The following is a 17,571-nucleotide window of genomic DNA, read 5'->3' on the forward strand; positions in this document are numbered from 1 at the left end:
ATGGACCTTGTGGAGCATGTGAGTCACTTCAATCAGAGAATGGCTGTCCATTCCAAAGACGAAGCCTTGATGTGTAAGGTGTTCCCATCCAGTTTAGGACCCATGGCGATGAGATGGTTCGACGGTCTAAGGGCAGATTCCATAGATTCCTTCAAGGAGCTCATCCGAGCATTTGGATCTCGTTTTATTACGTGTAGCAGGGTTCCTCGGCTCTTGGATTCCTTACTAGTCTTATCCATGCAAGAAGGGGAGACTCTGAAGACATACTCGGACAGATACTTGGAGATGTTCAATGAAATAGATGGTGACTTTGATGACGTGGCCATCAGTACTTTCAAGGTCGGCCTCCTAGCCGAGCACGGTTTAAGAAAATCTTTGACTATCAAACTTGTCACCAGTGTACGCCAACTCATGGACTGGATTGATAAATATAAGAGGGTTAAGGAAGACCAGTAGCAGGGGAAAGGAAAGGCTAAGGTTATCCCTCAAGAGATGAGGGATTTTAGGTCAGACCGATACAACAACAATCGACCTCGGAGGGACTTTGCTGGGCAGTCAGGGTCTGCCAATACTCAGGCGATTAACGCAGTTTTCCGGGAACCGGTGCATCAAGTTTTGGAGAAGATTAAGAATGAGTCATTTTTCAAATGGCCAAATAAGATGGTAGGAAACCCCATGATGCATAATCAAAACCTTTATTGCCAATATCACCAAGACGAGGGACATAATACAGAAGATTGTAGAAATTTGTGGGACCATTTGGACCAGTTGGTCCGAGAAGGAAAGTTGAAGCAGCTTTTACATCATTCTAATGGCCAAGGGAGACAAACAGGTTTGGAACCCTGGAGATGCTTATTCAAGACCTCCTTTAGGCACGATAAATGTCATCTTCGTCGCTCTAGGGAGGACCAGGTCCTGTCCCTCCAGAGTAATGTCTATCACTCGGCTGTCCGCTGAGGACTCAAATTTTGAGCCAAAGAGGGCTAAAGTGAGTATGCAACCAGCGTTAAGCTTTTTGGATGAAAATAAGGTTGGAACCATACAGCCCCATGATGATGCTTTGGTGATCACGCTAAGAATTGGGGAGTATGACGTGAAGAGGGTGATGGTGGACCAAGGCAGTGGTGTTGAGATTATGTACCCCAACTTGTACAAGGGGCTAAACTTGAGACCCGAAAACTTAATAGCCTACGATTCTCCTTTAGTGAGTTTTGATGGGAAGGTTGTCATTCCGAGTGGTCAGATTAGACTACCCATGTAGGCTGGTTCAGAAATAGTGGAGGTGGACTTCATCGTGGTGGACGTTTATTCCCCCTACACGGCCATTATGGTCAGGCCCTAGCTTCATGCCTCGGGAGCCATCTCTTCTACTCTATACCAGAAGGTGAAATATTCGGTGAGGAGCTAGATTGAAAAGATTGCTGGGAGTCAATCCATGGCTAGGCAGTCCCTAATGGCTACCATCCTACATTAGCCCAAAGCTGAGTCCTTGGCCTCTGCTAAAAGGGGCTTATAGCAATTAAAGGCTTCGGAGTTGCCTATCAATGGATCAACCAAGGAGGCGAAATGTGAAGATTTAGAAACGGTTGATGTTGGTGATAACCCAGAAAAGTTCTTTCAGATTGAGCTTAGCTGCTTCCTCAGAGAAGGAAGAGCTGATAGAGTTTCTTAGGAGAAATATTGATGTGTTTGCATGGAACACTTACGAAACCCCAAGGGTGGATTTGAGCTTCATTTGCCATAATTTAAACGTTAATCCAACTGTCGCGCCCAAAAAACAACCACCTCAGCACTCGTCCAAGGATCATTCTGATGTTGTCAAAGACGAGGTGATAAAGCTTAAGCAGGTAGAGGCTATCAAGGAGGTTTTCTACCTTAAGTGGCTGACCAATACTGTGGGGGTGAAGAAGAAGAATGGGAAGTGGCGAGTGTGTGTGGACTTCAAAGATTTAAATAAGGCTTGCCCGAAAGATCCCTTCCCTATGCCTAGGATAGACTAGCTAGTGGATGCAACTTTAGGCCATCCTCGGATAAGCTTCTTAGACGCCTTTCAAGGATACCACCAGATACCACTAGCCTTGGGTGATCAAGAAAAGACAACTTTTGTCACTCCCACTAGAAACTACCATTACAAAGTGATGCCCTTTGGTTTGAAAAATGCAGGGACTACCTATCAAAGAATGATGACTAGAATGTTTGAACCACAGTTGGGTAAGAGTATTGAGGTCTATATAGATGATATGGTGGTGAAGAGTAAGGTGGCGTCCGAGCATGTAGAAGACCTCGGGAACATTTTTGAAATTCTAAGGAAACACAAGTTACGCCTTAACGCTTCCAAATGCTCTTTTGGTGTGGGATCAAGCAAGTTTCTGGGCTACATGGTAACTCATCGGGGAATCGAGGTTAATCCCGCCCAGATTAAGGCAATTAACAATTTACAACCACCTCAGAATCCCAAGGAAGTCCAGAAGCTAACCGGAATGACTACTGCCTTGAACTGGTTTATCTCTCAATTAACGGATAAATGCAGACCCTTCTTCCTTTTGATGAATAAGTGGAAGGGATTTTAGTGGACCGAGGAGTGTGCTTTGGCCTTCCAGCAGCTTAAGGAATATCTCTCTCGACCACCTATCATGTCCAGTCTTGAAGTGGATGAGGTCCTGTTTACCTATATTGTTGTGGCCCCTCATACTGTATGCTTAGTGTTAGTACGAGTTGGCAGCGGCATACAAAGGTTAGTTTATTATGTGAGCAAGTCACTACATGAGGCCGAGATTTGTTACATGCCACTGGAGAAGGCCATTCTGGCGGTGGTACATGCTACATGTAAACTACCCCATTACTTCTAGGCACACACGGTTGTAGTCCTAACTCGACTTCCACTCAGAGCTCTACTCCGAAATGCTGATTACATGAGGAGGATTGCAAAATGGGGCACGATCCTAGGAGTTTTTGACATCAAATACATGCCTCGTACCTCTGTCAGGAGTCAAGTCCTCACAAATCTAGTTGCCGAGTTCGCTGAATCCTCATTGGAGAAAAGGGTAGAGATGCAAGGTATGGATGGAAAATCAGTTGGCACAATCTCTCTGCAAAAACGTTTATTCTAGAAGGTATATGTTAATGGTGCAGCGAATCAAAAGGGCTCTAGAGTGGGGCTAGTTTTGGTTTCTCCTGAAAAAATCACCATTGAAAAGTCATTAAGATTAAGCTTCTGGGCCACAAATAATGAGGTTGAATATGAGGCTCTGCTGGAAGGAATGTCCATGGTTCAAAGAATGGGCAGAAAGGCAATGGAAATGTTCTCGGACTCAAGATTGGTCGTAGGCCAAGTGAAGGGAGATTTAGAAGCAAAAGATGAGAGAATGCAAGGATACTTGAGTTAAGTCAGGCATTTGCAATCAAGGTTTGAATCTTTCAACCTATTACACATCCCTAGAAGTGGAAACACATATGCTGATTCCCTAGCCACGCTTGCAACCTCCTCAGCGCGGAGCTTACCTCGGGTCATCCTTGTAGAGGACTTGTGCAAACCCACAGAGGTAAGAAGAGAGGTGGTCCATGTTCACCAAGTTAGAGTAGGGCCTAGCTGGATGGACCCCATGGTACTATTCTTGAAGAAGGATAGGAATCAGAGGCTAATAAGATACGGAGAAAGACTTCTCGGTTCTGGCTATCCGAGGACCAGAAATTGTACAAGCGCTCATTTTCTGGGCCATATCTACTCCACATACACCCTGAGGCATCAAAACTACTCCTAGAGGAGTTACATGAAAGGATTTGTGGTAGCCACATAGGAGGCAGATCTTTATCTCACAGAGCCATCACACAGGGCTATTGGTGGCCAAACATGCAAAAGGAAGCACAAGAATATGTGAAGAAGTGTGATCAATGCCAAAGATTTGCACCAAACGTGCACTAACCAGGAGGAGTCCTTAATCCCCTATCCAGCCCTTGGCCATTTGCTCAATAGGGCTTAGACATTATTGGCCCTTTCCCTAAGGCAGCAGGGAACAAGAGGTATTTGTTGGTCAGTACGGACTACTTCACTAAGTGGGTTGAAGCTGAGCCTTTGACAAATATCAGGGATATGGATGCCAAGAAATATGTTTTGAAAAACATTGTCACACAGTTTGGGGTCCCTCATACCCTCATCTCAGACAATGGCCTACAGTTTGATAGAAAATCTTTCAGGAGATACTGTTGTGACTTGGGAATTACGAATAGATATTCTACCCCAGCTTATCCCCAAGGGAATGGACAAGCCGAGGTTGTTAACAATGTCATAGTGAATGGACTCAAGAAGAGGTTAGATGATGCGAAGGAAAAATGGGTGGAAGAGCTGTTGCATGTCCTCTGGACATACCGAACCACACCTCGCTGATCAACAGGGGAAACTCCCTTTTCAATGACTTATGGAGCCGAAGCGATTATTCCTTTAGAGACTGGCTTCCCAACGCTGAGGACAAGTTCTTTCAATCTGAGCGATAACAATGGATTGCTAGAAAAGAGCTTAGATTTTATTGAAGAAAAGAGAGAAAATGCAATGATCCAATTGGCATATTACCAACACAAGCTCAAGCAAGGTTATGATACCAATGTGAAGCTGAGACCTTTAGCGCTTGGTGACTTGGTGTTAAGAAAGGTCTTAGGTATTGTAAAGAACCCAACATGGGGAAAGCTGGAGCCCAACTGGGAGGGGCCATATCGCATCACCTTGGTAGCTGGTATAGGAACATATTTCCTTGAAGACCTAGATGAACATGTAATACCATGCCCTTGAGATGTAAAAAACCTGAAAATGTATTATTATTAATGAAAGTTTCCTTTTATGCTCATTTATTGTGTAAATACATTGTACTTCCCATTATTATCTTTTTAAGTGTTAAACAGAACTTTAGTCATGCTTGGTTCCTCGGATCACATACTTTGGAAAAATTAACACTCAATGACATCTTTATAAGTGTTAAACAAAACCTTAGTCATGCCTGGTTCCTCGGACCATATACTTTGGGAAAATTAACACTCAATAACATCTTTATAAGTGTTAAATAGAACCCTAGTCATGTCTGGTCCCTCGGATCACATACTTAGGAAAAATTAACATTGTGATATCTATTGGTCTTTTACTAAGTGTCAAAACAGATCCAAGATTATACTCAACTCCTTGGATTGATGGCTTTGAGTAAGTTGAAGTCCTTATTTATTTATCTAAATGATGAGCAGGATGAAGGTTGTCTGCCCTTTTTATTTTTTACAAAGTATATATTTATCTCCATTAGATTCAACCTTAATTGCAAAAGGTTCAATTCTCAATACAAGTATGTGGAAAACCTCTTTATTGCTGGTGCTTGAACAAATTACTTAAATTGTTAGCAATGTATTATTGTTAGTTCTTATTAAAGACAAAGTAGCAACAGTTCAATGCTATTTGTAATAGTAATAAGCTTCAAAGCAGATAAAGTAAAGGTACAAGAGATAAAAAGAAAAGCATTTTCATTAAACAGAAGAGGGGGTACATTATATACATTGATAGAATGCCACCAAAAAAAAAAAAAAAAATACACAACAACAACAACAACAACAAAAGAAACTACAAGATAAGTCCTAAGTGCTACTTCTTGGCCTTAGGGGGGTCTTCTTTTTGGCTCGACTGGGAGGCAGGAGCATCCTTGGCCTGAGGATCAATCTCTTTGGTCTTGGCCTCTGTCTCCTTTGCTTTGGCCTTAGCAGCATCCTTGGCCTCTAAAGAGGGCTTAGTCTACTTGCCCTTACCTTTGTCTTTGGCCCCATCAGCCCCTTGGCCTTAATCACCAGCTTGGCTGGGTCCTTTCGAAGCCTTAGGGAGGGGGAGAGCAGCCTGGGCAGTCAGGCTATTCTGAAGACTCAGGAGTAGTGACAGAGGGAGATGAGAGGGCAACCGAGATTTCACGAATCTCGAGGTGGTAGTATACATTCCCCAGTTGCCTCCACTCCGAGTCTGCAGGGACTCCTACAAGGTTGAGAGCTTCTGCCCATGTTACCATGCAGTAATCCCTACATACCTCGGCTAGATCCTCAGTGAGCCTGGCTTATGTTTCTTCCACGCCGAAGGCGTAGGATGCTTGCTTTTCAGCCTCTACTGCCTCCTTGGCCAATTGAGTTGCCTTCTTAGCCTTCTGCAGATCTGCCCTTAGCTCCAGCACAAGTTGCCTTGAATTGGCCAGCTCTATCTCAGTTTGATAAAGCAACTTGCGTTGGTCCTCAACTTGAGTCTGGGCATTCTTTAATCCTTCCTCAGCACTCCTTCTTTCCCTCTTCTTGGCAGTCAGCTTGGAGAGTAGCTCCTTGTTTTCCTCCTTCGTGGCCCCTAAGGCCTTTTCAGTCTCGAGGTGGAGGTAGACCTCGTTCTTAACATTGTTTCGGGCCTCCTTAACCCATTCCTCAGCCACAAAGACCTCTTGGGTAATCTACACAAAAACAATATAGCAACCCTATGTGAACAAAAGAGAGAGAAAAAACATGTTAGTACTTAAATAAATAAAAAGTGTGTGGCTGTGAACTTACCATGGCAAGGTCCCATTTTAGGGACATAAAGAGGTCTGGCTGTCTTATCTTCCTTACAGCATCCATATCCTTGGGTAGAAGAAGTGGCTGCTCCAAGGCTTCAGCTATATGGACAGAATGACCTCTTTGGAACTCCCTGACAGAGGCGTTCCAATGGATGGCAACCCGATCTACCTCCAACAGAGGAGACCAGGTATGGTGCTGAAGGCGCAAATTGACCCCAATTTGCTCCTCCTGACTGTCCATAGAAGTGGCCCTCTTGTCCCTAGGGTCTTTGGCCATTTTCTGTTGTTTAGTACCCTTCTGAGGGGCCACCTCCCCTTCCTCAAGCTCCTGCACTGGTCTCTTCTTCTTTAGATTTGGAATAGTGTGCAATCCGAGGTCAGTAGGGGGTGGAGGGGGAGAAAGGGGAAGAGTGGGAGGAACTTGGGACTTGGGGACTTCTTTTGAAGTTGACCCTTTGTTCCTTGTGGCCATGAGCTCTCTTAGGCCCTTGTTCCCCCGGTTCAGTGCCATCTCGTCTTCCTCTCATTCGGAGGTGTTGTCTGGACGGGCAATCACCAGAATCGGGGCGTGAACACCTAAGTGCCTATCAGGCTCGTCCTCGGCGTCTGAGATATGAACTACTTGAGCCCCTTGAGTCTCCTCTTCTTCAAAGTGAAATTTGTTTATCTCCTTCTCAAGTGATGAGCGTGAAGAGGCAATCTCCTCCCTTGGTGCTACTGCTGCCTTAGGCAGAACCCGTTGAAGTGGCAATACTACTGGTGGAAGGTCTTCTTGGGCTAGGAAATTTGGGATTGACATGTCAATATGAGCCAGCTGCGGGTCACCTGCTTTTATGGCGTGACCTATTTCTTGATATATCTTTGAGATGGGCTCAAAGTCCAAGATCAAGCAGACAGCTCATAACTGCCTATCCTCACTTACAAAGATCTTGAATCTTAGCAAATAGTTGAGAGCTGCAACGTTGGTTAGACTGAGCCTAGGTGCTACTTGCCTCTTGTTTGCAAAAATAGCCGAGGAGCAAAACATGGTTAGAAAGTTAAAATCCATCATCAAAGAAAGCAAAATGAAAGAGAAATAATAACATAGTTAGGGTCAAAAGATCTAAATCTCTTGCTAAGGAACCTAACTCTAAGGTATCCCACCTGACTCTCCCTCTCGGACGGGGTAGTGAAGGCCATCATGCCACGCTCTCGAAGCTATCAGATAGTCATCTTTCATACCCTTATTAGATTTGGGGAGGCATGAGATGAGCCTAACGATAGGCGATCTGGACTTGAGGTAAAACCCCGCGTCAGCGAGTGAATGGCACTCATACATATGGACCACATCATGCCAGGTGAGCCCCAAACCCAAATGCTCATTTAAAGCATCGACACTGCCTAAGACCCTAAAAAGGTTGGGTGCTGTTGACACCTCTTTTTGCAACTCGCATTTAACCTCACTTGGAAGGTAAAAGGGTAATTTTGCCTTGGAAATATGCATCTTGATTCTGGCCATTAGATCCTTAATCTCATTTCACCAAAATGATCTTGATGTTGTAACGATCAAATCGACTGGTCATAAGCCCTAATAGGACCACCAGATTGAAAGTTATCATCAAATTAAGTTTTAATGGTTAAGATGCACTATCACAAATTGAATCCGACTATATGTGATTATGAACAATTGATTTCAATTGGTTATAAGTGTAATCAATTTAAGATCAATGATGTGTCATAATTTGATTGGTTAGGACTACATTTTATGGTGAGGTTGCATACATCTAATTAATTAGATAATTAAATATTAATTATTCAATGAGTAATTTGTTCAATTATCTTTTAATTAGGGTAAATTTGGAACCAATTAAGTCTGAAATAGGAGTGATTGGAGCCATTTAATGTTAATTAGGAGCTAATTTGGGACCTATTAATGGTAATTGTGCTAAAATAATTTTTTAACAAATGACCTCTACTCACCATTTCATCGATATCTCTCAGAATATTTTGAATCTGTGAATGAGGTTAATTTTCCTAGAAACTAGACATCCGGGGCTTCAATTTGAGCACAAGAACGAGACAATTATGATCAGAATTAAGTCAGATATGATTTTTCGAAGTTGGCTCTATAGGCTGTTACAGTAGTTACGGGAAAACCGAATTTTGGCTTGCTCCTCACTCTCACCAATCTCTGCATTTAATGCACCAGATTTCCCCAAAGGCTAAAATGAGGTCTAGGTTCATGATTCTTTGTCAACTCTCATTAAATGACCTTTTGTTTATATTTTCTCCACCACTACTATATAAACCCCCCTCTCCTTTATTCTAGGAAAAAAAAATCCCCTCTATTCTCCTCTCTTGAGTTTTAGTGAAGTTGAGTAATCTTGTCATATCTTGGTCTTCTTGAGATTCAAGGTATTAAGTGAGACTCATTCTCCCTCTCCTAACTCTTCTTTTCCTCCACCCTTAGGACCTTTACCAAGAGTCTCCTCCTTCACCATATGGATCTTGCATGAAGGTATAATCCATTTCCCTAACTTGTTTTTTTGAGTTGCCATGATAAGAATTTAGGATTAAAGCATGATAATAACTATTTAAATTCTCTTGAATATGTTTGAATGTTCTTAAATGTTCTTATGTGTTCTTCACATGTTCTTAGTTGTTCATCATATATTCATGCATAACACTAGTTTTAATCTTAAATCCACATCAAAAATATGAAAAACATGTTTGTTTCATAATTCTTTCAAATCATTGAATCTAGGATATCACAATCCACACACATTCACTAGAATTTATTTTTCAATCCAAATGAAATGCTTAATAAATTGAATAAGGGTTTATCACATGCACACACTTTAAATTTAACATGCAAATTGATTGATAACATATTGAATGATATGATATGCATGTTGGCCACCATAGTCTAGAAGACTGGTTTCACCGGGCAAGGTGGGTGCCTAACACCTTCCCACCTTGTAACATAGCCTTCGAGCTTAGATCAAGGGTTAGTAGATCAAATATTTATCCATGTAATTTTCGATTTTTAGATTGTAACTAGGAAACAAAGCCATGTACTTTATCTTAGATTGTATCTAGGACCAAAGTCATATAATTTCCTATGATCAATGTAAATTCAATTTCAAATAAATAAAATGAGGAATTTTTCAATTTTGGTTTTCTTATTTATTCCAATAATTAAATAAGTGGCGACTCTATTGTAAAACCTTAAATATAAGGGAAAAATATAATCAGTCGAACCTCCATTCTGAGATGCAATAACACGGCTCCACCCATTCACGTGGGTTTGGCCCAACATCATAAAAAACGGGCCGGGGGCACGGTCTCTCACAGGTGTGCACTGATGAGGACACAACCTATGGTTAATGAGGTAGTCTCGGGTTATTCTACCCATAGGGAGCGTCATTTCTCCTTCTATAGAAGCTATCATAGGAATGATGACTTCCCCCTCTTCTCTATGTGTTAATAGCTGGTTTGGAGCATGGTACCATAGAGCAACTTCTTGTGGTATGTGATATCTGGCCTTAAAGGCCTCTATTTTTACAGGGGAGTCTACAAGATGCTTAAACCTACCCATTTGGACAAACTACAAGGAAACAAATGAAGTTTCAAGGGAAATAATATGAATTGGAAGACCAAGAAGAAATGAACCTAGGAAAAGAACAAACTTATGGAAATTAACACTTGTGGTGCCTCTGGTGCTTCTTAAAGGTTTAAATTTTAAAAGGAGAGGAGCAAGAAATCTTGAAGGATTAAGAAGAGTTGAAGATTTGAGAGTTGGGAGTCTCTGAAAAAGCTTGAGGACTTGTGAAATGAGGAAAATGATTTCCCTAGGTGCCTTATATAAAGGGCGAAATTGAGTGGGAGTTATCCCGCCCAAAATCCAAGGAGAAATATCAACAGTTGGATCTGCACCTCACCATTGGATGTGGGGAACAAAGCGCCGCCTAGAGCAATTAATAATGCCTCGCGAGCTCCGAAGCGTCAATGACAATTATGGGGCATGCAAAATGACACTCCTACGTGTGTAAATCAAAGGAGAAAATAGTGTTAATTCTTAAAAAAATCAAAACCCCACTTTTCTCCTCTGATGAGAGGGAAAAAACCAAAGTTTTGAGGGGCTACTGTAGGGTTAAGAGCCCAACTCATATATTGGGCCTTGGACTCTGGCCGAGAGCATTGTGATCCGAGGACAAATAAATGGTAGTGGCTGGGTCAAGCTTAGAATCTTCTGAGTGAGGTATGAATGAGATGGTGGTCCGAGGAGAAATATCTCCTCGAATAAGCTAAGCACAGCTTAAATGTGTATCATAATAATCAAGGTGACATTCTAGGAAGCTCCAGTGATAGGGACGTGCCTCATAAACGTACAAAAAGGATAGGAACTCAAAAATATTTAAGGAAAAGCTGCTACCACCACATTGAATGCTCTGTAGCTAACTCTCTGGCAGCATTAATGAGGAAGTGATCTTTGAACAGTACTTTTTTAGCCTTACAACCACCCCCAAACACTTCTGGAGGAGGTTGATGGGACAAGGATCAGCATAAGCCATCAGCTGTCCATGTGTAGGGTAAAGATGAAAGAAGAGACGTAGTATAAATGAGAGTGGAGACCCCAAAGGAAAGGGATCGGAAGATAGAGAGAGGAAGGATGGTAGCAATCAAAATTGTATTAGTAATATGTTCAATTGATTTATATTAGAACTTACCTCCTCGGACCGTGTCGAGAGTGAATTTATTTGGATCAATCCTTCTTACTTTTGTTTGATTATCTTTCAAACACATTCTAGCCGTTGTTCAACTCATTATGACCTAGTTCTCTAACTCACTCTCTACAAATTTATTGTACTGGACTCACTGGGCCAATATCCCTTTACATTTTAGGTTTGGGCTCCAAAACGTGTCCCCACATTAGCATTCATCAGGAGTTCTAAAATAAATGCTATTTTGACATATCAAAAAATTATTTATATGATATTGTCTATTTTAACACACTATTTTACAATACATTTTACATCATATATTCTATTTTTTTACCACTTTATTTATTTTTTTATGCTTTCTTTTTTATTTTTCCCAAAGTTCAGTAAACTGAGTAAAGAGATAAAAGAGAAAAAAAAAATGTTTGAATAATAATTAATTAATCCCAAATTCCAAACGGTCAAGAAGAGAGAAAATTTTGATTAAAAAAAAAAAAAACCAAATATTTATACAAACATCTTTCCATACAATGCTATTATTAGAATCTTACCGTAACAAATGCCAAATTTGACACATTTCATAAAAGTAATTTTTTTTTTTTTGTGTTTAGTATGCTAAATACTAAAAATTTAGCATTTAGCACACTTAATGTTAGTAAGCAGTACGTAGAGATGACTGAAAACACCAAAAGGAAATTACTATAACTATAGTAATCATCAATATGATGTAGCTTTTATAGAATTCCTTGATTAAAGTTGCATAACCATCAATGGAGTGCTTCTTCAACTTGCGTAGGAAGACATGCTGTTGATCAACCTCTTTAATATTTTCTTACAAATTTTGCTTTAGACTGTCAAACCACAAATCTGTCTCTTCTTTTGGTACTTCATCCCGGAATTGATTAACAAGATGTATGAAATTTGGTAGCTAGGTGGATGATGAAATTGTCAGTAGGTGTACACGTCTATAAGCTATACTAATATAATGCAATATTTTGTAGTAATCACGCAAAAAAAAAAATCAACCAACATCTTTTCGCTCTTTGTCAAGAAGGAAGTTTATGCTACCCATTGACACAAACTTACTTTTCCTTCTTTGCAGATGTCTCAATAATAATAATTTTTTTTTTTACTTTCCAAATTGTAAAGTGCAAAGTAATCATCAGAACTTGCACAACTATTTTGGAAGAAGCAAAATATGCGACCCTAATTTTAATAACAGCTATCACTTTTCTTTTCTTTTTGGGTGCTCCAATGACCTAGTGAAGGGTGTATATATAGATTAACATTAGAATAATAATCCTAAGGTTACTTACTTGCATTACAAGTAAGATTATGATTACTTTATTAGCATTAGACTGAAAAGTTTACAATCAACTAACAAAATTGTGACAACTCATAAAACAATATCATTATATTTTGATTCACAAAACTAATTAATTTCCAACTAAACACTCCTAAATTGATTATAATTGAAATACTACGGTATAATTAAGTACCCCAAATTGAGTAGAAAAACTTGAAAAGAGTTTACCATGCTACAAAATCCCAAAAAATCAAATCAAATTTGTCCAATGGTTCTACGCCAAAAAGCTTATGTACATCCTTTGATTGAATTAGAATCTCAATGCTTTCACAAAAGCAAAGAAGAAAACACATCAACCATGTGCTCTTTCCTATGCCTAAAGAAACGACGTCCGGTTTCAATAAATAAGCTTTCTTGGGTGCCATTTTAAGACCCAACAAGATTGACATTCACTTTTGTTTCTCTTTTTCTAAAATCGGAAACTTGAAATTCCTGACTCTAAGCAAGCCACCATTGTTCAAACTCTAAGCAGGGGTGGGGTTGAATTCGGGGTACCCTTCTAATTATCTTTTGTATGGGGAGTGTGAAGATGAATTAATGCTTGAATGTCAGATCTGATCCAATTTCTTCATGTGAAAATGTTCTTCCTCATTTACTAACTATTGACAAAACTGACTCTCTTTGTGATAAAGGCATAACCCCACCCTTTTCAATGTACATACAATTATTAGGACCATTTTTGGTACGTTTGTCTTGTTTTCTCTCACATTCTGGTCGTGGGAATTGAACCAAAGTGTTAGGAAATAATGCACCCCTTGATCTTTTCAGTTAAAAGTTCTAACTTTTCTGCCTAGATGCCTTGGTGAGTTATTTTCTTTTGGAAGAAGACAAATTGCTCAAATGAGATAAGATGGATTGGAAAACTATTCAAAATAAATCACACCTTTTGGGTCCATATTTTATTTGGTCTTTATCCGGTACCATCATGCATTTGTTCTTACAATTTTTTTTTCTTTGATTACAATTAATGTCTATGCATATATTTATTTATATATTTTTAAGAATGTTGTAAGATCTAGTTTACAATGGCTCGTTGATGAATCTAGGGATGGCCATGGGTAGGGTATACCCATTCCTGACCTAATTAATTTATCTATGTATACTTGATTACCTTACCCAATTAGTATCCATATCGAATTATTACCCGATTTATTTACCCATGGATATCCATACCCTACCCAAACTTGATTGGTATAAAATCCCCAAATATGCTCAAAAACTACTAAAATCAATAAAATATCCTCAAAATCTCTAAAATGAGCAAAACCTCTGAAATACCCCTGAAAATGACTAAAATACCCCTGAAATCACCAAATATGCTCAAAAACCACTAAAAATTACTGAAATAGTCCCGAAACCTAAAAAATGACCAAAGTACCCACAAAACCTATAAAATATCCAAAATATCCCCAAAACCTAAAATTTGACCAAAATACCCCCAAAACATAAAAATTACCTAAATACCCCATAAACCTAAAAGATGACAGAAATACCTCCAAAACCTAAAAACTGACTGAAATACCCTCAAAACTTAAAAATTACCAAAATACCCCCAAAACCTTAAAAATGACTGAAATACTCCCGAAACCTATAAAATGACTAAAATACCCCCGAAACCTATAAAATGAAAAATATGCCCCTAAAACCTATATGATGATAAATATACACCCTAAACCTAAAAAGTGATCGAAATACCCTCAAACCCATAAAATGACCAAAATACCCCTAAACCTTTAAAATGACCAAAATACACCCAAAACCTCCACAATGAACAAAAATAACCCCAAACCTCTAAAATTACCAAAAATACCCCAAAACCTATAAAACGACCAAAATAGCCCTAAACCTCTAAAACGATGAAAATACCTCCTCACAATATCTAAAATGACCAAAATACCTTTGAAACCTTGAAAGTGACCAAAATACCCCTAAACTGTAAGATTACCAAAATATGCTTGAAACCTTTTAAATTACCAAAATAGAGGTTTTGAATATTTTGAGGGTATTTTCATCAAATTAGAGATTCTAAGAATATTTTAGTCATTTTATAAGTTTTGAGGGAATTTCGGTAATTATTTTGGTTTCGGGGTTATTTTGGTCATTTTTTAGATTCTAAGGGTATTTCGGTCATTTTTTTAAGTTACGGGGGCATTTTTTCATTTTTTAGGTTTTAGTTTCAGTAATTTTCAGATTTTAGGGCTATTTTGGTAATTTTCTAGGTTTCGGAGGTATTCTGGTAATTTTAAGGTTTGGGGGTATTTTGGTAATTTTTTAGGTTTCAAGTTATTTTGGCCATTTTTTAAGTTATGGGAGTATTTCGGTTATTTTTTAAGCTTTGGAGGTATTTAAGTCATTTTTTAGATTTCGAGGCTATTTTGGTCATTTTTCAGGTTTAGGGTGTATTTTTATCATCTTATAGGTTTTAGGGGCATTATTGTCATTTTATAGGTTTCGGGGGTATTTTGGTCATTTTTTAGGTTTCGGAGGTATTTTGGTCATTTTTTAGGTTTCGGGCGTATTTCGGTCATTTTTTAAGTTTAGGAGGTATTTTGGCAATTTTTAGTTTTGGGGGGTATTTTGGTAATTTTATGTTTTGGGGTATTTCGGTCATTTTTTTAGGTTTAGGAGGATATTTTGATAATTTTTAGGTTTCGGGGGTATTTCAGTCATTTTTTAAGTTTAGGGTGCATTTCAGCAATTATAGAGGATTTTAGGAGTACTTTGGTCGTTTTCAAGTTTTACGGGCAATTTGGTAATTTTGATTATTGGGTGGGTTGGAGTTTACGCATAATAATTTGGTTGAGTTGAGTTTGGGTTAGATTTAATTAGTTAAATGGGTAATAATGAGTAATATCCAAACCCTACAAACCCTACCAAAAAATTTTGGGTAATATCCAAACCCTACCCAATTACCTTCTACCCATTAAGAACTAGGTATTACCCAAAATATTTGAATTAGGTAAGGTTGGATATCTATTATCCAATGGGTATGGCCAATTGGCCATCCCTGAATGAATCAACTGAATTTCTTGACTAAGTGGATTCCTTAGTAAGCCATTTTCTTGGGTCTCAATTCAACAACCATTGCTGCAAAGTGTACTCTTGTAGATTAGATTTTCATGCCCCCTATATAATTACATTGATTATATGATGGATGGTCCTAGCTAGTCCATAACTATAAGCCCTTGCTGAAATATGCAAACAGTACATGTACATTCACATGCGGTACAATAAATGACTTCTTGCATTTCCCTGTGATACTTTCCTGACCATCAATTAATTTAAGGGATGTGTATTATTCATGAACTCACACAATTGAATCAATTTTTTAAACCCACATTTTTAAAAGGTTTCGTTCCAAGAATATATGTATGTAAGCATATAACATTTATGGCTGTAGGCCATTCCTCGAAAGCCTGTGGTTTTCATGCCTCAATTGGAAAGTTTTGTTGCAGAGAATAGCCAATAATATCCATTAGAAGTACCACCATGGTAATTATGCTTGCTTGTGATCCAAATTAGACATAAAACGTGCATAATAAAAACACACGCGCACCAGACTTGGCACACTCATGCATGGACATATGGTTCCATACAATTAATATATCCATGCATGACTGTAATGTTACATCATGGGTTTTTGGGAACACACAAGTAGTAAAACCCTAAAATGATTGCTTTGTGCATGCGCAAGTGGAGAACAACAAGAATTATGACATGGATACAAAGAGACTAGGTGTATTGCACATGAAAACAAAAGATGACCTAAGAGACTTGGCCCACCTTCTGATGCAGATTGGATGTTGTGATGCAATTTGATGTTTCCAAGTTTTTACTTTCTGAACGGTAGGTGTCAATGTATCATGATGAACCGGTTCCTCAAAGAAAGAAAGAAAAAAAGTATCATGATGGACAAAGCTACATTCTGAATCAGAAAGATAAAAACAGAACTTAAAACTTGTGGGTTTTCATTTAATTTGGGTTATGAATTATATACTGTTATATACCATGGAGTTCATCCCCTCTCTCTCTCTCTCTCTCTCAAAAGAGTTTTTTTTTTTTTTTTTTTGTTTAATAATTTGATAATTACAACAATAAGGAAAAGAGCATTTAAATCTTGGATGTTTTCGTTAAAAATGGCAGTTGAGTTATAAGTTTTTTGACGAGGAAAAGAAGAATTAAAGAGGGAAGAAGAGGCTCATTGTGTGATAGCAAAAGTTCTTATACCACTATTGTGCAATAGCACCCAAGGATTTGAACAAACAATAACAAAGGCAAATAAGTTAATAATCATACAGAGAACATAAGAATTACATGGTGCAACAAACAACATAGCTCCATGAAGAGATATATAGAGTTGAAGTCCACTATACTCAATAAGGATTACAATGCTTAATCTCTCTTACATAGCTCTCTTCATGTGTATTCTTTCAACCTTAAAAGAACTATCAAATTATTCTTTTTTTTAAGACTTTTCTCCCCTATCAAAAGAATTTCTTCTTCTAAGAGTCATCTCTTCTCCTAGGAGAAACTCTTCTCTTATTCTTACATGGGAGGATCACTGGGTCAAGGTCACTAGCCCTTTACTATGCTTGCTATATATATATATATATATATATATATAGGTTGAGTTCAAGTTACACTTATTGTAACTTTAAGCAATGTTATACCACTCAAAATTTTTTAATTAGATGTGAATTTTGACAAATCCATCGTTAAATTACATTATCTTTGTATATTCTCCATGCTTGCAAAATTTTAAGGTGATCAAAGATTAATAGTCATGTTATCTATTAATTATTTAAATTCAAGTTTTTGTAGTTTAAAATAATGCATAAAAGATGAGTTATGGATTGAAAGGTAAATTAAGTCTAATTGACATGCATATTAAGAACATATAGACAATTCAATAATTGGATTTTTAAAATATGAATTCAATAACAAGTTATTGGGT

General features: G+C 38.5%; 1 protein-coding gene across 1 annotated transcript; it reads left to right on the forward strand.

Annotated features, from left to right (window-relative positions):
- LOC126690028 (uncharacterized) lies at nucleotides 1-456 on the forward strand. Its single transcript, XM_050385173.1, has one exon. The coding sequence runs from the start codon at nucleotides 1-3 to the stop codon at nucleotides 454-456; it is 456 nt and encodes a 151-aa protein (XP_050241130.1).
- The last annotated feature ends 17,115 nt before the right edge of the window (nucleotides 457-17,571 follow it).

Source organism: Quercus robur, chromosome 6 (genome assembly GCF_932294415.1).
Source record: "Quercus robur chromosome 6, dhQueRobu3.1, whole genome shotgun sequence".
In the NCBI taxonomy this organism is placed as follows: Eukaryota; Viridiplantae; Streptophyta; class Magnoliopsida; order Fagales; family Fagaceae; genus Quercus; species Quercus robur.